Below are 15,906 nucleotides of genomic sequence, written 5' to 3' on the forward strand. Positions count from 1 at the left end.
GAGTTGTGTTGTCTGGTGTCCGTCTGTCCGGCCGTCTCGGGGGGCAGATGCTGAGAGCTGCTGTCTGTATGTGGGGCTCTCTGGCCCCACCTGACCTCCGGCGTCCATCAGTGCGCTGCAGGGGCATTGCCTTCAGTGGGGGGCTCGGATCTGGCCTGCCCTGTGCGGCCCTGGCCCAGCCCCTGGGATGGGGGCTCGGAGCTGGCCCATGTGGGGAGGTTTAGGAAGCCCAGTTGCCGTGGGGCAGGGAGCAGCCACTCTCTGTGCAGCCTGGGGCTGGCTCTCTCCTGGCTGCTGGGGCAGGGGGGCAAATCTCTCATTGCAGGTATTGCCAACCTGGGGGGGCCCCCCAGTGCCCTCTCCCCACACACACTGGGCAGATGGTCTGCGGGAGGCACCTCGCCACCCCTGGGTTTATTCCCCCCCCGCAACAGCTCCCTGTCCCTGAGCCCGTTGAAAGATCCAGCCCTTCGCCTCAGGGCATGTTTGATGCCCGCCTGGCTCTTGCCAACAGCCAGGCGCGTGCCCCCCCTCCCTCATGTGCACCAATGCTCCCCCCATGGGAGCCGCTGGCCTGGCTCGCTAGCTGCCCTGAGCTCTTGGCAGTGCTGTGCCCATGGGGCAGCTCTGGATCAATCATCCCTCCCTGGCCGGGGCGGGCACTTCTGAGAACACCTGGCCCCGGCCCCAGCCGCCATTAGCAGCAAATTGGATTTGTTAAGTGCAATTGGATTTTGCCTCTGGCTGCCCAGGGGACTGCGGGGGCGGGGGTCACCCACAGGTTGCCGCAGGTTTCTTTGCCTTTTCTGAGCACCCCGCCCCCCGCTTCCAGGCAGTAAAATCCCCCTGCCTGCTACAAAGCGGGGCTCTGCCTGGCTCCCTAAAGCCCTTGCCCCAGGGGGCTCAGTTCTCTGGCCCCTTGGGGGCTGGAAGGGGCACGTGCCAGCCTCCAGCAACCCAGGCTGGGATGCCTCACCCCAAGGCAGGGGGACCTGGGGGCTCCCCCCAGCTCTGCAAGAAGGGCAGAGCCAGGCCTCTTCTTGTGCTCCAAGCTGCTGGGTGTTTCCCCTTTCCTCCTGCTCTGCACAATTAGCCTGGTGTGTTGCCAGCCTGGCGTGTTGCCCGCCTGGCACTCGCTCTGCCCCGGGCCGCCCATGCGGCTCCTCCCGGGCCCTGGGGTTGCCGGCGATGCCAGCTCCCTTGGCTGCTGGGGCCGGCTGCCTGCACCGCGGCACGTCCCCGCCGGCCCATGCCACAGAACAGCTGCTGTGCGTTCGCTGCCAGCAACTCGCCCCTGCCCTGCCGGTGCCAAACCCAACAGCCTGCAGGGCCCCAGCTAGCCCCACGGCGGCTGGCATGCTTGTATTGGGGGATGTTGGCTGTGCTTGGGGGGGCAACCCCCTTTGCCTCCCCCTGCAAATGTGGCATCCCGCAGGGCCCCCTGCAGCGGGGGGGTTACTGGCCAGGGCCTGCTGCCCAGCACCAGCCGTGCTGGGGGGTGAAGGCAAGGGTGGGTGCCGCAGGGAATGGAGGAACGGGGGGCTGGCAGTGCCAGGGTGGGGGGAGGCGGGACAGTGAATGTGGGGGCCCAAGGCAGGGCCGGGCACGGGGGGCAGTGAGGGGGGCCCCGGGGGAGACTCCTGCCCACACAGGTGTGCGCACAAACAAATGCGACTTTGCACACTTATATGAGTGTGCATTCCCGTGTCTACACCGCGCCCACCGCTCGTACATGTACAAATGTACACAGTTACACACGCACGGCCAGGCCAGAGGCTCATTGGCGGGGGGGGTCGCATGCTGCCTCCCCCCACAGCCTCATATCCAGGCCCCACCATCCTGGAGGTGCCCCTGGGTAGACCCCCCCCGACACACACACACTCTCACGCTGACCCCCCACGTCATCTGGAGCTCCCCCCGGCCCGGCTCTGGCCTGGACCATGGGAACAGGGACATCGGGACACCTCCGTGCTGTGCTGTGGGGCGCCCTGCCCCCCCCGACAGTGTGGGAGACAGGAAACGCAGCACATGGGGGTCAGGGGGGTCAGGGAATTTCCGAGGCGGCTGGAAAACGCTGACCGTGGGGGCTACTCAGGCAGGAAAAGTCGGCTCGCACGTTGCGTGGCACATGGGGGTTTTATTGCAGTGCTGGGACGGTGCCCATCGCCCGGGCATCAGGGCGCGGGGTCGAGCATCACCACAGGTGGCTCACCGGAGCTACCGGGGCCCCGAGTGGGAAGCAGGGGACACCGGGGTGGGGGGCAGCCGGGCCCGGCGCGGGGCGCCCGGACCTGCCATGGGGGGCCTCAGAAGTCAGGCCGATCCTTCTTCAAGCTCTTGTAGTCGGTGGAAACCGCCAGGAACTGTGGAGGGGGAGGAAGCTGGGGGTGAGGAATTGAGGTGCTGGCCCCTTGGTGCCCCCCCTGTCCCAGCCCCCAGCCTGAGGACTCCATGTTCCCTCCCCCCACATCACCAGTGCTGGGTCACGGGACCTGGGCTGAGAGACCCCCCTCACCCCGTAACTCATTTCACAGGGACCCTCAAACTGCACCCACCTCAGGGGCATGACCAACCTGGCGCCTGAGTGATGAAGAGGGGAAAGGCCCCCTGCCCCACGCCCTGCCCCCCCCGAGCCCGTCTGGGAGCTGGCGCCCCCTAGAGGGGAAAGGCCCCCATATTCCAAGCCTCACCGCCCTGAGCCAGCCCCGCTCAGGGACCCCCCCCAAGCCCCCTGCCCGCGCTCACCTTGTACTGGTCGTTTGGACTCAGTTTATTCCATGGCTCTGGGTTATTCTTCCTGTCCCAGCTGCAAGAAACCAAGAGTGGGGTCGGTGGGGAGGCACCAGGCAGGGGGGGGCCGGCTTGGCACAGAGGCGGGTATAGTCCCCACCCCGGTGGCCCCCGCAGGGGCCAGGCCCCCTCCTCCCCGGTGGCGCGCGGTACCGGGACCCTTGGCCATAAAAAACATCGGGTGCAACCTGTGGGCTGGTCACAGTGCAATTATTTGTGCTGAAGGTTGGGGGGGAGGGGAGGCAAAACTGGGGGAGGGGGTGTCCCGTTTCCTTTCCCGAATGGCCACCCCCATGCACCTTCCCTCCTGGCCCCCCCCCACCCGCTGCCCCCCGGTGCACCGTGGGCAGCAGCTCTAACCCTTGGGCCCCATTGCCCCAGCACAGACAATGGGGGGGGGGGCAGCAGCCTGGGCCACGTGGGAGCGTGGTCACGTCTGCAGTGAGCGTGCAAGCCGTGACCTCACTGCTGGGCCCACAGGCGTGGCGCCAACAAGCCAGAGGCCCCAGGCGAGCTGAAAGTGTCCAGGTCCCACTAGGTAGGTTGGCCAAGCTCAGTTAGGGGAGGGGAAACTACACCCCCCCCGCCCCCCCCCCCCGCCCCTCGCACCAGTGCCAAGTGGCCAGAGTGGGTGAGCTGGTGAGAACAGCTGGAGGAAGGGAGGCCGCAGGCCTAGGCTGGACGAACCCAACCCGAGGGACTGAGGCGATTCGGGGCAGTGCAGCTGGCCGGGGGCTCGGCGCCCCCCCCCAGCCGAGTTCCCCTGCAGCCAAGGAGGGTTTGACGGTGGGATCGGCAGACGTTCCCGGCCATCAGTGGCATGCCGGCCGTTCACACTAGCCGAGGCTCCGGCCCAGAGCTGGTCGCAATTGGCTTGGAGCTGGCTGAGGCCAGTGTCCCCGTGAGGGTGTTTGCGAGAGCCATGGGGAGCCAGGATGTGGGGCGTGAGGAGGCCGGGGGGGGGGGTGGGTAAGGAGGAGCGGGGCAGCTGCTTGCTGAGTTTAACGGGGCCTAATGGCTGTTTACCGGTGACGTGCCCTGGGGAAATAATCTGCAACCTTCCATGTAAGTGGCAGGGAAATGACTCTCCGGGAGGAAGCTGCCAGGGGCCTGAGCGAGCGTCTGCCTGGCTGACGGACGGCTGGGGACGCGACCCCACGGGCGGCTGACGCCCCCTGTCCTCGCATGGGGGGCAGAGATCAGCAGGTTGGAGGGTACATTGAGATTACTAGGTGCATTACGGTAGCAGCCGGACACTTGGACCGGGTGCTGCACAGACCCACAGGCAGAGCCGGGCCCTGCCCCAGAGAGCTCCCAATGGACAGGCCCTAGGCAGCCAGAGGAAACTGAGTCACAGAGCACCAAGGCCAGGCTGCCAATGGACAGGCCCTAGGCAGCCAGAGGAAACTGAGTCACAGAGCACCAAGGCCAGGCTGCCAATGGACAGGCCCTAGGCAGCCAGAGGAAACTGAGTCACAGAGCACCAAGGCCAGGCTGGCCGAGGGCTCAACGGCCCAAGGAACTGAGCCCTTAGCAAAACCTGCCCCCAGGGTGGGTACGGAGCCGGGGCCCCAAGTGACTCGGCGAGCCAGGAATGGAACCCAGGTGTCCGGCGTCTCTTTCCCTGGCCTAGACATTTCGCACAAGCCGCCTTGACTGGCTGGGGCTCCCCGTGGCTGCTGCCGGGGGCGATTCGACCCCCGGCCTGGCCAGACCCTGGCTGGTCCCTTCTGCAGAGCATGGCAGCAGCACATGGGGGGCAGGGCCCCGCATCTGCCTCCTGGGCCGGGGGAGGGGCGCTGCACTGGGGGGCGGGAATACCGGCTCCCCCAAAGTACATGCGGGCTCTGGGGGGGTTTGAGCTGAGTTCCATCTCAGGGTGAAATCCCCCCCATCCTCCACAGCAGCTGGCGACCCAGAATGGGGGTCACACAGGGCAGCAGGGGGGCTGGCCTTTGCCCAGACCCCTGTGTTGGGGGGCAGGGGAGCTGCCATTGCTCCTGGCCCTGCCCATCCGGCTCCCCAGAGGCGTGATTTGCTGCCAGCTCCTGGGGCTGGCCTCGGGCCCTGCAGCCTCGCTCCGTCGCCGGCTCGTTTGGGAGCCTGGCTCCCCCCACCTGGGCCGCGAAACTGGGTCAGCGGCTGGATACACAGACCAGGGGCTTGCTGGCCGCCACGGCCACGCTGCTGCTCCAACCATTGTACTGACTGCCCCGTCCCTCCGGCCGGCCATCGTCTGCCTAGCTAGCCCCCTGCCCGCAGTCACGCCCGTCCCTCCACCCCTCCATCCATCCCTTCCTCTACCCCTCCCTCCATCCACCCCTCTATCCATACTTCCATCCATCCCCATACACATCGTCCCTCCATCCATCCTTCTGCCTAGCCAGGCCCCTGCCTGCAATCACGCCCCTCCCTCCACTCCTCCGTCCAACACTTCCTCTATCCCTCCATCCATCCCCATAGGCATCGTCTCTCCATCCATCCGTCTGCCTAGCCAGCCCCCTGCCCGCAGTCACGCCCCTCCCTCCACCCCCATCCTCATACACAACCCTCCCTCCATCCCTCCTTTCCTCCACCCCCTCCATCTCTCCCTCCATCGCTCCCTCCATCCATCCCCATACACATCGTCCTTCCATCTGTCTGTCTGCCTAGCTAGCCCCCTGCCTACAGTCACGACCCTCCCTCCACCCCTCCGTCCCTCCCTCGATCCCTCCATCCATCCTCATACACAACCCTCCCTCCATCCACCCCTCTATCCATCCCTCCATCCATCCCCATACACATTGTCCCTCCATCCATCCTTCTGCCTAGCCAGCCCCCTGCCTGCAGTCACGCCCCTCCCTCCACCCCTCCTAGCCATCCATCTACCCACATCCCCATCCACACCCCTCCCTCCACCCCTCTCCCCCCCCCCGGGTTTTGATCACAGTGGTCCCCTCCCCGGGCCGCAGTCTCTGGGCCATGGCAGCACGGAGGCTCCTGTTGCCTCTTTCCACGAGTGACCTCACGGCGGCCCCCCTGGCAACCCGCTGTGAGGTCTCCTGCAATGGGGGCGGGGAACGCGGGGGGCACGGGGCCGTCCCAGGGAGCTGAGCAGCTGGGGAGAAGGGGGAGCTCCTGGGACGTTCCCCCAGGACAAGCTCGGCCCCCTCCTGCTCCTTGGCTCCTCGCCCGGGGAGGGACGGAGCCAGCGCTGGCCTCAGCAGGTGCCCCCAGGACCTGGCTAATGTCACCGGGGCTGCTGTGCCCCCATCTCCCCCGCCTCCCCCGCCATCAAAGGCACCGGGCCTGGGACTGCTCATTGCTGAGCTGCGGGGGCCGGGCAGCCAGCAGCAAATTGAATCAATAATGGAGTCAGACATCTCCAGAGGGCCCTGGCAGAGCGGGGCCGAGGGGAGGGGCCCAGGCCCAGCCCAGAGCCAGAGAGGGGGAAACGCTGAACCTGTCAAGATACATATCCATAGCTACCCAGCCAGCCGAGACACACCCCTCTATCTACCCGTCCATCCACCCATCCCTCTGTCCACCCATCCCTCCGTCCATCCATCCATCCATCTACCAATCTATCCATCCATCCATCCGTCTCAGACACACCCCTCTATCTACCCATCCATCCACCCATCCCCCTGTCCATCCATCCATCCATCCGTCTCAGACACACCCCTCTATTTACCCATCCTTCCACCCATCCCTCTGTCCATCTATCTACCAATCTATCCACCCACCCATCCATCCATCCACCAACCTATCCATCCATCCATCCATCCATCCATCCATCCATCCATCCATTCACCCGTCTCAGACACACCCCTCTATCTACCCATCCACCCACCCATCCCTCCGCCCATCTATCTATCTACCAATCTATCCACCCACCCATCCATCCATCAATCTATCCATCCATCCATCCATCTCAGACACACCCCTCTACCTACCCATCCACCCACCCATCCCTCCGTCCATCCATCCATCTACCAATCCATCCATCCATCCACCCATCCATCTCAGACACACCCCTCTACCTACCCATCCACCCACCCATCCCTCCGTCCATCCATCCATCTACCAATCCATCCATCCATCCACCCATCCATCTCAGACACACCCCTCTACCTACCCATCCACCCACCCATCCCTCCGTCCATCCATCCATCTACCAATCTATCCATCCATCTGTCTCAGACACACCCCTCTATTTACCCATCCATCCATCCACCCACCCATCATTCGGGGTCGGGAAGGAATTTTCCTCCAGGGCAGATTGGAAGAGGCCCTGGAGGTTTTTCGCTTTCCTCTGCAGCATGGGGCACGGGTCACTTGCTGGAGGATTCTCTGCTCCTTGAAGTCTTTAAACCACGATTTGAGGACTGCAATAGCTCAGACATAGGTGAGAGGTTTTTCGCAGGAGTGGGTGGGTGAGATTCTGTGGCCTGTGTTGTGCAGGAGGTCAGACTAGATGCTCATAATGGTCCCTTCTGACCTTAATATCTATCTATCTATCCCTCCGTCCATCCATCCATCCATCTACCAATCTCACTCATCTACCCCCCTGCTCCATCCAACCATCCGTCCTAGACACATCTATCCATCCATCCCCATATACCCCCTCTATCTAACTCCATGCACCACCTCTATCTATCTATCCCCAGATGCACCCATCTCTCTCACACCCAGCCGGGACGGCTCCTGCTGGTGTATGCTCCACTCCTCCGTCCACCCTGGTTCCCTGCTGCCCTGACGGAGGCTGTGGGGGGAGCTCTGGGGGAGGGAGGAGACCAACGGGTGGGGGGAGGGGGCGTGACTAGGCCTCCCCTCTCCTAACACCGGAGTGCCCAGCCCGCTCTGTGCCTGGGGCCTGATCCTGCTTGGCACGAGAGATGGCCCGGGGAACTCCCTGTGCATGACTCTCCCCGCCGATCAGACCAAATGGGGGTGCGCTGCCCGGGCTTCCCTCTGCCATTTGTGACTCACCTTCCTGATTTGTGTTAGGGTAGCACCAAGAGGCCCCCGGCCGAGAGCAGGACCCCGCTGGGCTGGGAGCTGAGCCCTGCCCCGACGAGGCACCGAAACACCCTGACAAGTGAAAAGAGACGAGGGGCGGGAGGGGAAACTGAGGCACAGAGCAGGGAAGTGACAGAGCTGGGACTAGAACCCACCAGGAACTACCCCGTAGACGCCAGCGCCTCTCATTGGGGTTATTTACTAGGTGAATAGCAGTAGCGCCGAGGAGCCACGGACCGAAACCCCTGGTGCCAGGGGCTGCACAAACAGTGCCCCAGCCCCCCGCCCCGCCCCCATACCTCACGTCGGGGCTACAGAGGGCCAGGCGGAGCAGGTAGAGTGCGGCACTGCCCAGACCAAGGCCGATGAAGCTGATGAGGGGAATGAGCTGCGGAGAGAGGGAGAGAGAAGAGATGAAAAATGCCCCAATGAAATGAATATTTATCAGGCCGCCGGGAGAGTGAAAGGGAGCCTGACACACCGGGAGATTTACCGGCGCAGCAATCCTGTACCCGGGCTCCCGTACACAGTGTAGCTGTCAGCTTGAGTGACTGGATTCAAAGGGGGGGAGAAAAATAGTCTCGTGTTGGAGAGGAATTGGATTCGGAATGAGAAATCGCACGCTCCCCCTTCCCCCCCGTCTGCGGTAGTGGGGCTGGGAGCGGCAGGGGGTGGGGAGGGAGTGGGGGCTGCACTGGGGCGCTCCTTAGTGCTGTTGGCCCAGCCATCCTCCCTACGCATGCCACCCCCAGCCGTACCCCACTGCCGCCCGATCCTTCGGCCCCCCCAGGCCCCGGACACAGCCGTCCGGCAGCCCAGCCAGCCCCACAGATACACATCTCTCTATCGACTCCTCTGTCTACCGAGCTATCCATCCAGGCACCCCGAGCTGTACCCTTCCGCCCCCAGGCCCCAGACACAGCCCTCCGGCAGCCCAACCAGCCCCACAGATACACATCTCTCTATCGACTCCTCTGTCTACCGAGCTATCCATCCAGCTACTCACATACAATAACCTTCTTTCTACCTACCTGTTCATCCACCCCCATATGTACCTCTCTGTCCACCTGCATATCTAGCCATCCACACATCCCCCGACAGATCGATCATCTGTCATCTATCCATCCATCCCATACACCTCACCTAATCTGTCTATCCCCAGCCACCCCTTCTATCTATTTATCCTCATCTACCCCCTCTATCTAATCTATCTCCAGACTCCCCATCTATCTATCTATCCATCCCCATATATCCCATCTATCATCTATCTATCCCCATCCACCCCCTCTATCTGTTATCTATGTATGTATGTATGTTTCTATCTATATTTATGTATCTATCCTCATCCACTCCCTCTATCTAATCTATCTATCCCCAGACACCCCGTCTACCTGTTATCTATGTATGTATGTATGTTTCTATCTATCTATATTTATGTATCTATCCTCATGCACCCCATCTATCTATCTACATCTATTCCCATACACCCCCTCTATCGATCTATCTACCCCCATGCACACCCCCAATCTCTATCTCCCTCACACAATGCATTAGACCATGTAACATAATGGGGCCGGCCCAGCTCCCTCACTGCACAGAACATAATGAGGAACATTTTCAAAAGTGCCCCAGGGTCAGAGGAAGCTGAATGACCTCGGGGTGCTCAGTGACTTGGGTGGTTACAGCCTCTGACTGATTCAGGCAGCACATGGCCCATTTTGAACCGGGGGTGTGGGGCTTGTGACGAGCCTGGAGTATTAACCTGGGAATGCTGCATGGGAGTTTTACTAGTTTACTGTCTTCTGCTAACACGGGGTGTGCCTCAGTTTCCCTGGGGATGCTGCACCAATCCTAGCTGGGGATGGGAAATAAGGGGGTGACTAAAGGAGGGTGGCTGCTCTTTGGAACCGGAGCCCAGGAGGGGGTTGGGACCAGGTGACACCTTCTGCCTGGGAAACTGGACAAAGGCTGGAGGAAGAGCTGGGGTGTGGGGCTGGACTGGGCTGGACTGGGGGTGTGGGGCTGGGACTGGACAGGGGGTGGGGGGCTAGGTGGGTACATGGGGCTGGGCTGCTGGTGCCGAGGCAGCTGCAGGTGCCGCGTGGCCGTGTCCTGCCCCCAGCGCTGGGGGCAGCTGCTTTGCTGGGTCAATGGGATCGGGGGGGGAGGGGCTCCTCAATGTCTTGGTACCTGCGACCCCCCCGGGTCCCACTCGCTTGTTTGGCTCCTCCTGGCTGCGTGCAACAAAAGTGCCCCCGACGCCCACCCCATTCCGGCCGCTTTTGTGTCTCCCCCCAGGGTCACTTTCTCCAGCCCCCTCCCGCGCTCCCCCTTCCTGCTCCGGGGAGCCTCCTGCTCTGCAGACCCCGGCCCGGCTGGGGCTGCGACACCGATTCCCACCAGTGGGGGATCTGGCCCCTCTGACTCCAGTGGAACGTGGGGTTGGGCGCTCAGTACGGCCACTGCCTGGCTGTGTGACCGTGGCAAGTCACTGACCCCCTCACACCTCAGTTTCCCCATCAGTCAAATAATTCTGACCCATCTCCCCGGGCTCATTTGGGGAGCCAGACACGAAGGCTGCTCTGAAAGTGCCAAGTGGCCTTCTCTTGAGACATTACCCAGTATTTATTACACCCCGGGGACCCCCGTTGTGCCAGGTGCTGGGCCCACAGTCAGAGTCAATCCTTGTCCCAAAAAGCTGACAATCTAAACAGACGAGGAATGGGTGAGAAAAGAGGTGAAACGACAGAGCCAGGAATAGAACCCAGGCGTCCTGAGGAGCAGCCCAATGCCCCTGAGCCCTGCTGGTTCCTCAGGGCCCAGCTGTGCGGATCCAAACACCATTGCTCACTGCCAGCATGTCGGCCTCAGGGCCGCCGTGCGTCCATCATCTTCTCTCACCTTTCCCCCAGCGTGACAGCTGAATTTCAATGCCCTGCACCACCTCGCCCCGTGCCGGCTGGCAGATCAGACTTCCAGCAGATGCGGCTTATGATCCTGGAGGTCAGAGACGTCGGCCGCTAATGATCTTTTGCGCCGCGTGCCAGTCAGAGCTGGCAGCCGGGTGATGACGCCGGACTCTGGGAACTGAGACTCGGGGACAGGCCTTCGTCATGCCATCTGCTGCTGACACTTCTGGGTTCTCAAAGCCGGGGAATGAACTGAGCGGCTGGCAGAGGCGTGGGGGGAGCTGGAGCGAGGGTCAGTGGGAGCGAGGGGATGAATGGCAGTGTGGCCGGCCGCAACAGTTCCAAAAACACCATTCCCCCCCGCCAGCCCCGAAAATCGTGAGATTGGCTTGAAAAGCAGGAGATTTAACATACTAAATGGGGAGGTTCGGTTGCTTTCTGGGTTCTTGTTGGGGTTTTTTTTTGAGCCTTCACAGGCCACGGGTTTAAACGCCTCTGCCCTGCGCTGGGAGCTAGAAATGTTTGTGTTATCAAACAAGAGACGCGAGCCGAGGTCTGGCTGCCATCCCATGAATCTGGGTGCTGGGGCTTTAAGGAAAAGAGCGGTTCGTGTGAGCGCTGCTGGAATCCTGCTCAGTTTTTATAGGCAGATGCAAAGCAGGATTCGGAGGCCTGACCTCGCAGCCAGCGGTCGGAGCCCACCTTCCCACCAGCCCCTTGGATCTAGAGCTGCATCCTTTGGGCCTCCCAAGCAATGCAGGCCACGGCCGGTGTTAAAGGAGGCGGTGGGGAGGGGGGGGACACGGGCGGCCAGCAGGAGAGGTGTTCGCTGGGCTGGGTGTCATGTGGGTGCCAGATGCAAAGCTATTTAGGCTCCTAACTCCCCTGGGATCTATGTGGCAGGTGGGCAGAATACTGAATACTAAGGGGCCTGTGATCCCCGGGCAGAGGCTTGGGGGGCGCTTGTCCAGCTGCTTTTAGGGGCCGTGCGGCAGGCAGCAAAGCAGGCTCCTGTTCCACTGCATTTCTATCCCCCCAGCAGCGCCCCGAGTTTGCTCCGTTTGCATTTGCTGTCGAGTCGGCATTAATCACCGCCCAGTGGCTAGGCCTGGCAGTTGGGCACCGCGGGAAGCCAGCTGGGCAGCATCAGGAGAAGTCGGGGCAAGGTTGCAGCACTGATGTGCCCGCCCGGCAAGGAGCGCTCGGCCCAGATAACGGATGGTGTGTCGGGAAGCACCTCTGCTTTTAACGGGGCCAAGGCAGGTTACCCGCTCCGATCCCCGGCTGCCCACGAGCCCCCAGTGCAGGTTCCCCCTGCTCTTTACAGGAGCTAATTACGCAGGAGGAAGATTTTCAGCCCGGTTTTATGGATGGGGAAACCAATTGGCTCATCCTCACATGGCCAACACAGCCCAGAGCTGGGCACAGGGCCTAGTGGTTCTCACTCTAACCCCTAGACCACACTCCCACCCGAAGGAAGGGAACAGAACCCAGGCGTCCTGGCTTCCAGCTCCTTTCTGCTCCAAAAAGGAAACCCCCCTCCCTCTGCTGGGAATAGAACCCAGGAGTCCTGACGCTGGCTGCTGCTGTAATCACTAGACCCCACTCCTGTCCTAGAGTGAGGCATAGAACCCAGGAGTCCTGACTCCCAGCCTCTCCTGCTCTAACCGCTGGACCCCACTCCCCTCCCAGAGCCAAGGATAGAACCCAGGAATCCTGGCATCCAGCCCCTCTCTGCTTGAACCACTAATCCCCACCCCCTTCAGCTGGGACTAAAAGCTGGTAGTCCTGTGGCTAGCTCCTGCTCTAACTCCTAGACCCCAATGCCTCACTATTTCCAGCCTCCCCAGCATCACATCTTTGCCCAGGACCTGCCTCTCCTCCGCTGGCCCAGAGCCCAGCCAACACCGGCCAGCCAGCGTGGACGTGACTGTTTGAATGTGTAGCCCAGTCTTCCCGAAAACCAAAACTCTGGGCTTAACCCTTCCCACACCAGCCCTGTCCTCACAGGGCCGGCTGCTCGCCTGGAATCACCCAGGCAAAGGGCCAGACCCACAAAGGCAAGCCAGCTCCCTGGCAGCTTGGCATCTGTGTGGAAAGAGACGGATTCTTAGCTTACACCATGGAAACTCGCCGTATGGAAAAACACCGGGCCGACCCCTGCCCCCCACTTTCCTTTGTGGCAGGGCGTGGGAACAATGTGTACAGCGGGGAGGGGGCTGAGAGCCATTGACCCAATCTGTAAACCCTGTGCATGATAGAAAGCACAACAAGCCGGGGGGTGCAGCCACACCCCAGGCCCCCTAGTTCCAGCCCCCTTCCTTGGCCTGTTGTTGGGGCGGGGAGGGCGGGGGGTTGAGGCAGGTTCCCAGCATCTTGCATTCATCAGGGTTTATTCCTATTTGTAAACAAAATCCTCGTCATGAATTTTTTATGGCCGGGGAGCTGATGGATTTGACATGAAAGGACGGGAGGTGGATTCCCCCCCCCCCCCGGCCAGGCTGATGAAAGGTTCCGAATTTGAGGGCTTGGCGGGGGGGTGGTGGCAGAGGATCAAACGAGGGGGAAGGGGTCGGGGGGGAGCTGGGAGCCGCACACGCCCTAGAGAGAAGGAGCCACGGCAGGGAGGGAGATGCCAGACAGCCCCCCCATTTCCCGTGTGTGGGGGTGAAGTGCAAAGACCCCCAGGGTTAGGGGCCGAAACGCAGAGCGGGAACCAGACAGCGGAGGGGTGGGGGACGCAGGGAGCGCTGCTCCGGCTGGGGTGGAATCTGCAAAGTTCGGGGCCTTGATTTCTGTTACAGAGCAGCCCCCCCGCCCCATTGCATATAGTGAGGTAGGGAGGTGACAGCAGACATGCCCTGGGGGAAGGCAGACGGCAAACCAGGGGCCCCCAGCCACGAGGGAGCCCCTCACTCTTGGGGGGAGGCGGGGGAAGTGGGGGTGGGAGGGGGAGTTTAATGAAAGTAAGAGGGAGGCAGGAAACTGGGGGCAGATCATGGGGGGGGCTGATGATGGGGGGTGGCTGGGAGGGGGTTGGGAGGGGAGGGAGAGGGGGCAGGGGGGATAGGAGGGAGGGAAGGGGGATGGGGCAGGGCGGATTAGAAGGAGCACTGAGGGGGGACAGAGGAGAATGGGAACGGAGGGTGGAAGGGGGATAGAAACAAACTGGGGTGGTGGGATAAAGGGGGGCAGGGGGAGGAGGGGGACAGAGGAGGGGACGGGGGGCTGGGGAAAGAGGGGGGCAGAGGGGGAAGATGGGGGCAGGAGGGGCCAGATGGGGGCCGGGGAAGGCGGGGGGCAGATGGGGGGCCAGGCCAGGGGCCAGGGCAGGGCAGCGGGGGCCGGTCACTCACTCCGGGATGCCTCCTGATCTGGCGGGCGAAGGCGAACCCGGGCCGGGTCCCTCCCATGCTGCTGCCGGGGCGGACTCGCTCGGCCAGCGGCAGCGGCAGGTTCCCCAGTCCCGCTGCCTCCGCCCCCCGCCCGGGGAAGGGCGGCCCGGGCCGGGGGTCACTGGGGGCGGCGGCTCCATCCCTCCCCGGGCGCAGCTGGCCAGGGCGGGGATCGGGCTCCCGGGGACTCGGGAGTCAGGGGTGGTGGGAGCAGGAGGGGGGGAGGGGAAGCGGGGGGGGGGCTGGGGAGTGGCGGGGCAGGGGAAGGGGAAGCGGGGGGGGCTGGGGAATGGGGGAGCAGGGGGAGGGGAAGCAGAGGGGGGGCTGGGAAGTGGGGGAGCAGGGACAGGGGAGGGGAAGCAGAGGGGAGGCTGGGGAATGGGGGAGCAGGGGGAGGGGAAGCAGAGGGGGGGCTGGGGAGTGGGGGAGCAGGGACAGGGGAGGGGAAGCAGAGGGGGGGCTGGGGGAGCAGGGGGAGCAGGGACAGGGGAAGCAGAGAGGGGGCTGGGGAGTGGCGGGGCAGGAGGAGGGGAAGCGGGGGGGCTGGGGAATGGGGAGAAGGGGAAGCAGGGGGGGCTGGGGAGTGGGGGAGCAAAGACAGGGGAGGGGAAGCAGAGGGGGGGCTGGGGAGTGGGGGAGGGAAGCAGGGGGGCTGGGGAGTGGGGGAGCAGGGGGAAGGGAAGTAGGGGGTCTGGGGAATGGGGGGAAGGGGAAGGAGAGGGGGGTCTGGGGAATGGGGGGAGGGGAAGCAGAGGGGGGGCTGGGGAGTGGGGGAGGGAAGCAGGGGGGCTGGGGAGTGGGGGAGCAGGGGGAAGGGAAGTAGGGGGTCTGGGGAATGGGGGGAAGGGGAAGGAGAGGGGGGTCTGGGGATTGGGAGAGCAGGGGGAGGGGAAGCAGAGGGGGGTCTGGGGAATGGGGGGAGGGGAAGCAGAGGGAGGGCTGGGGAGTGGGGGAGCAGGGACAGAGGAGGGGAAGCAGAGGGGGGGCTAGGGAGTGGCAGGGCAGGGGGAGGGGAAGCAGAGGAGGGGCTGGGGAGTGGGGGAGCAGGGGAGGGGGAGCAGGGGGGGCTAGGGAATGGGAGGGAACAGGGGAGGGGAAACAGAGGGGGGCTGGAGAGTGGGGGGGGGAAGGGACAGGGGAGGGGAAGCAGAGGGGGGCTGGGGAGTGGGAGGGAGCAGGGGCGGGGCTGGGAGTGGGAGGAGACAGGGCAAGCAGAGACCCAAGGGGAGCAGGCGGGGGGAGAGTTTGAGGGGGTAGCTGGGGAAGGGAAGGGGGCCTGGGAACTGTAGCCGGAATGGGAGGGGATCAGAGGGAATCCCCCACCCCCTTCACAGCCTCCCCCGATCCCCCCCTGGGGGGGCAGCTGTTCCCTCTCCCCTCCCAAGGCCCCATCAGAAGTTCAGGGGAAGGAGCATAAATCCCCTCCCCCGTTGGCACTGCACCAGCTGGGCCCCAATCCCAGGCAGGAGCTGAGGGGGCTGCCCCAGCCGGGCAGATGAGACCCCCACCCCCTGTTCCCCAGGGCTTTGCCCAGCCCAGGTTGGCTGGTGCCAAGGGAGAGCAGCTCAAACCCCCGCTATCCTGGGACACGTCTCCCACAGCCCCCTGGCTCCCCATGTGTGGGGAAGGCCGGCCTTGGGGGGCCGAGTTCTGAGGGACTCAACTAGGGTCTCCGCTCGGTTGGTTTGCTCTCGGCCTGGGTGGAGCAGGCAGGCGCCCGGGGGTGACCTGGGCCGTACGGAGGGTCATGTACGGGATCTGACCTTTGCCTCCAGGGCTCTGGGGTGACAAGCCCTTTCTTTCCACAGGGA

At 63.4% G+C, this 15,906-nt stretch overlaps 1 protein-coding gene across 1 annotated transcript; it reads right to left on the bottom strand.

Moving 5' to 3' along the window:
- Positions 1–2,117: 2,117 nt before the first annotated feature.
- On the bottom strand, positions 2,118–14,190 carry COXFA4L2 (cytochrome c oxidase hypoxia associated subunit FA4L2). The gene is made up of 4 exons (XM_078849622.1): positions 14,057–14,190; positions 8,091–8,179; positions 2,746–2,806; positions 2,118–2,363 (listed from the first exon to the last, which is right to left on the bottom strand). The coding sequence occupies exons 1-4, from the start codon at positions 14,111–14,113 to the stop codon at positions 2,307–2,309; spliced, it is 264 nt and encodes an 87-aa protein (XP_078705748.1). The 5' UTR covers positions 14,114–14,190; the 3' UTR covers positions 2,118–2,306.
- Positions 14,191–15,906: the final 1,716 nt, after the last annotated feature.

Source organism: Lepidochelys kempii, chromosome 20 (genome assembly GCF_965140285.1).
Source record: "Lepidochelys kempii isolate rLepKem1 chromosome 20, rLepKem1.hap1, whole genome shotgun sequence".
NCBI lineage: Eukaryota > Metazoa > Chordata > Testudines > Cheloniidae > Lepidochelys > Lepidochelys kempii.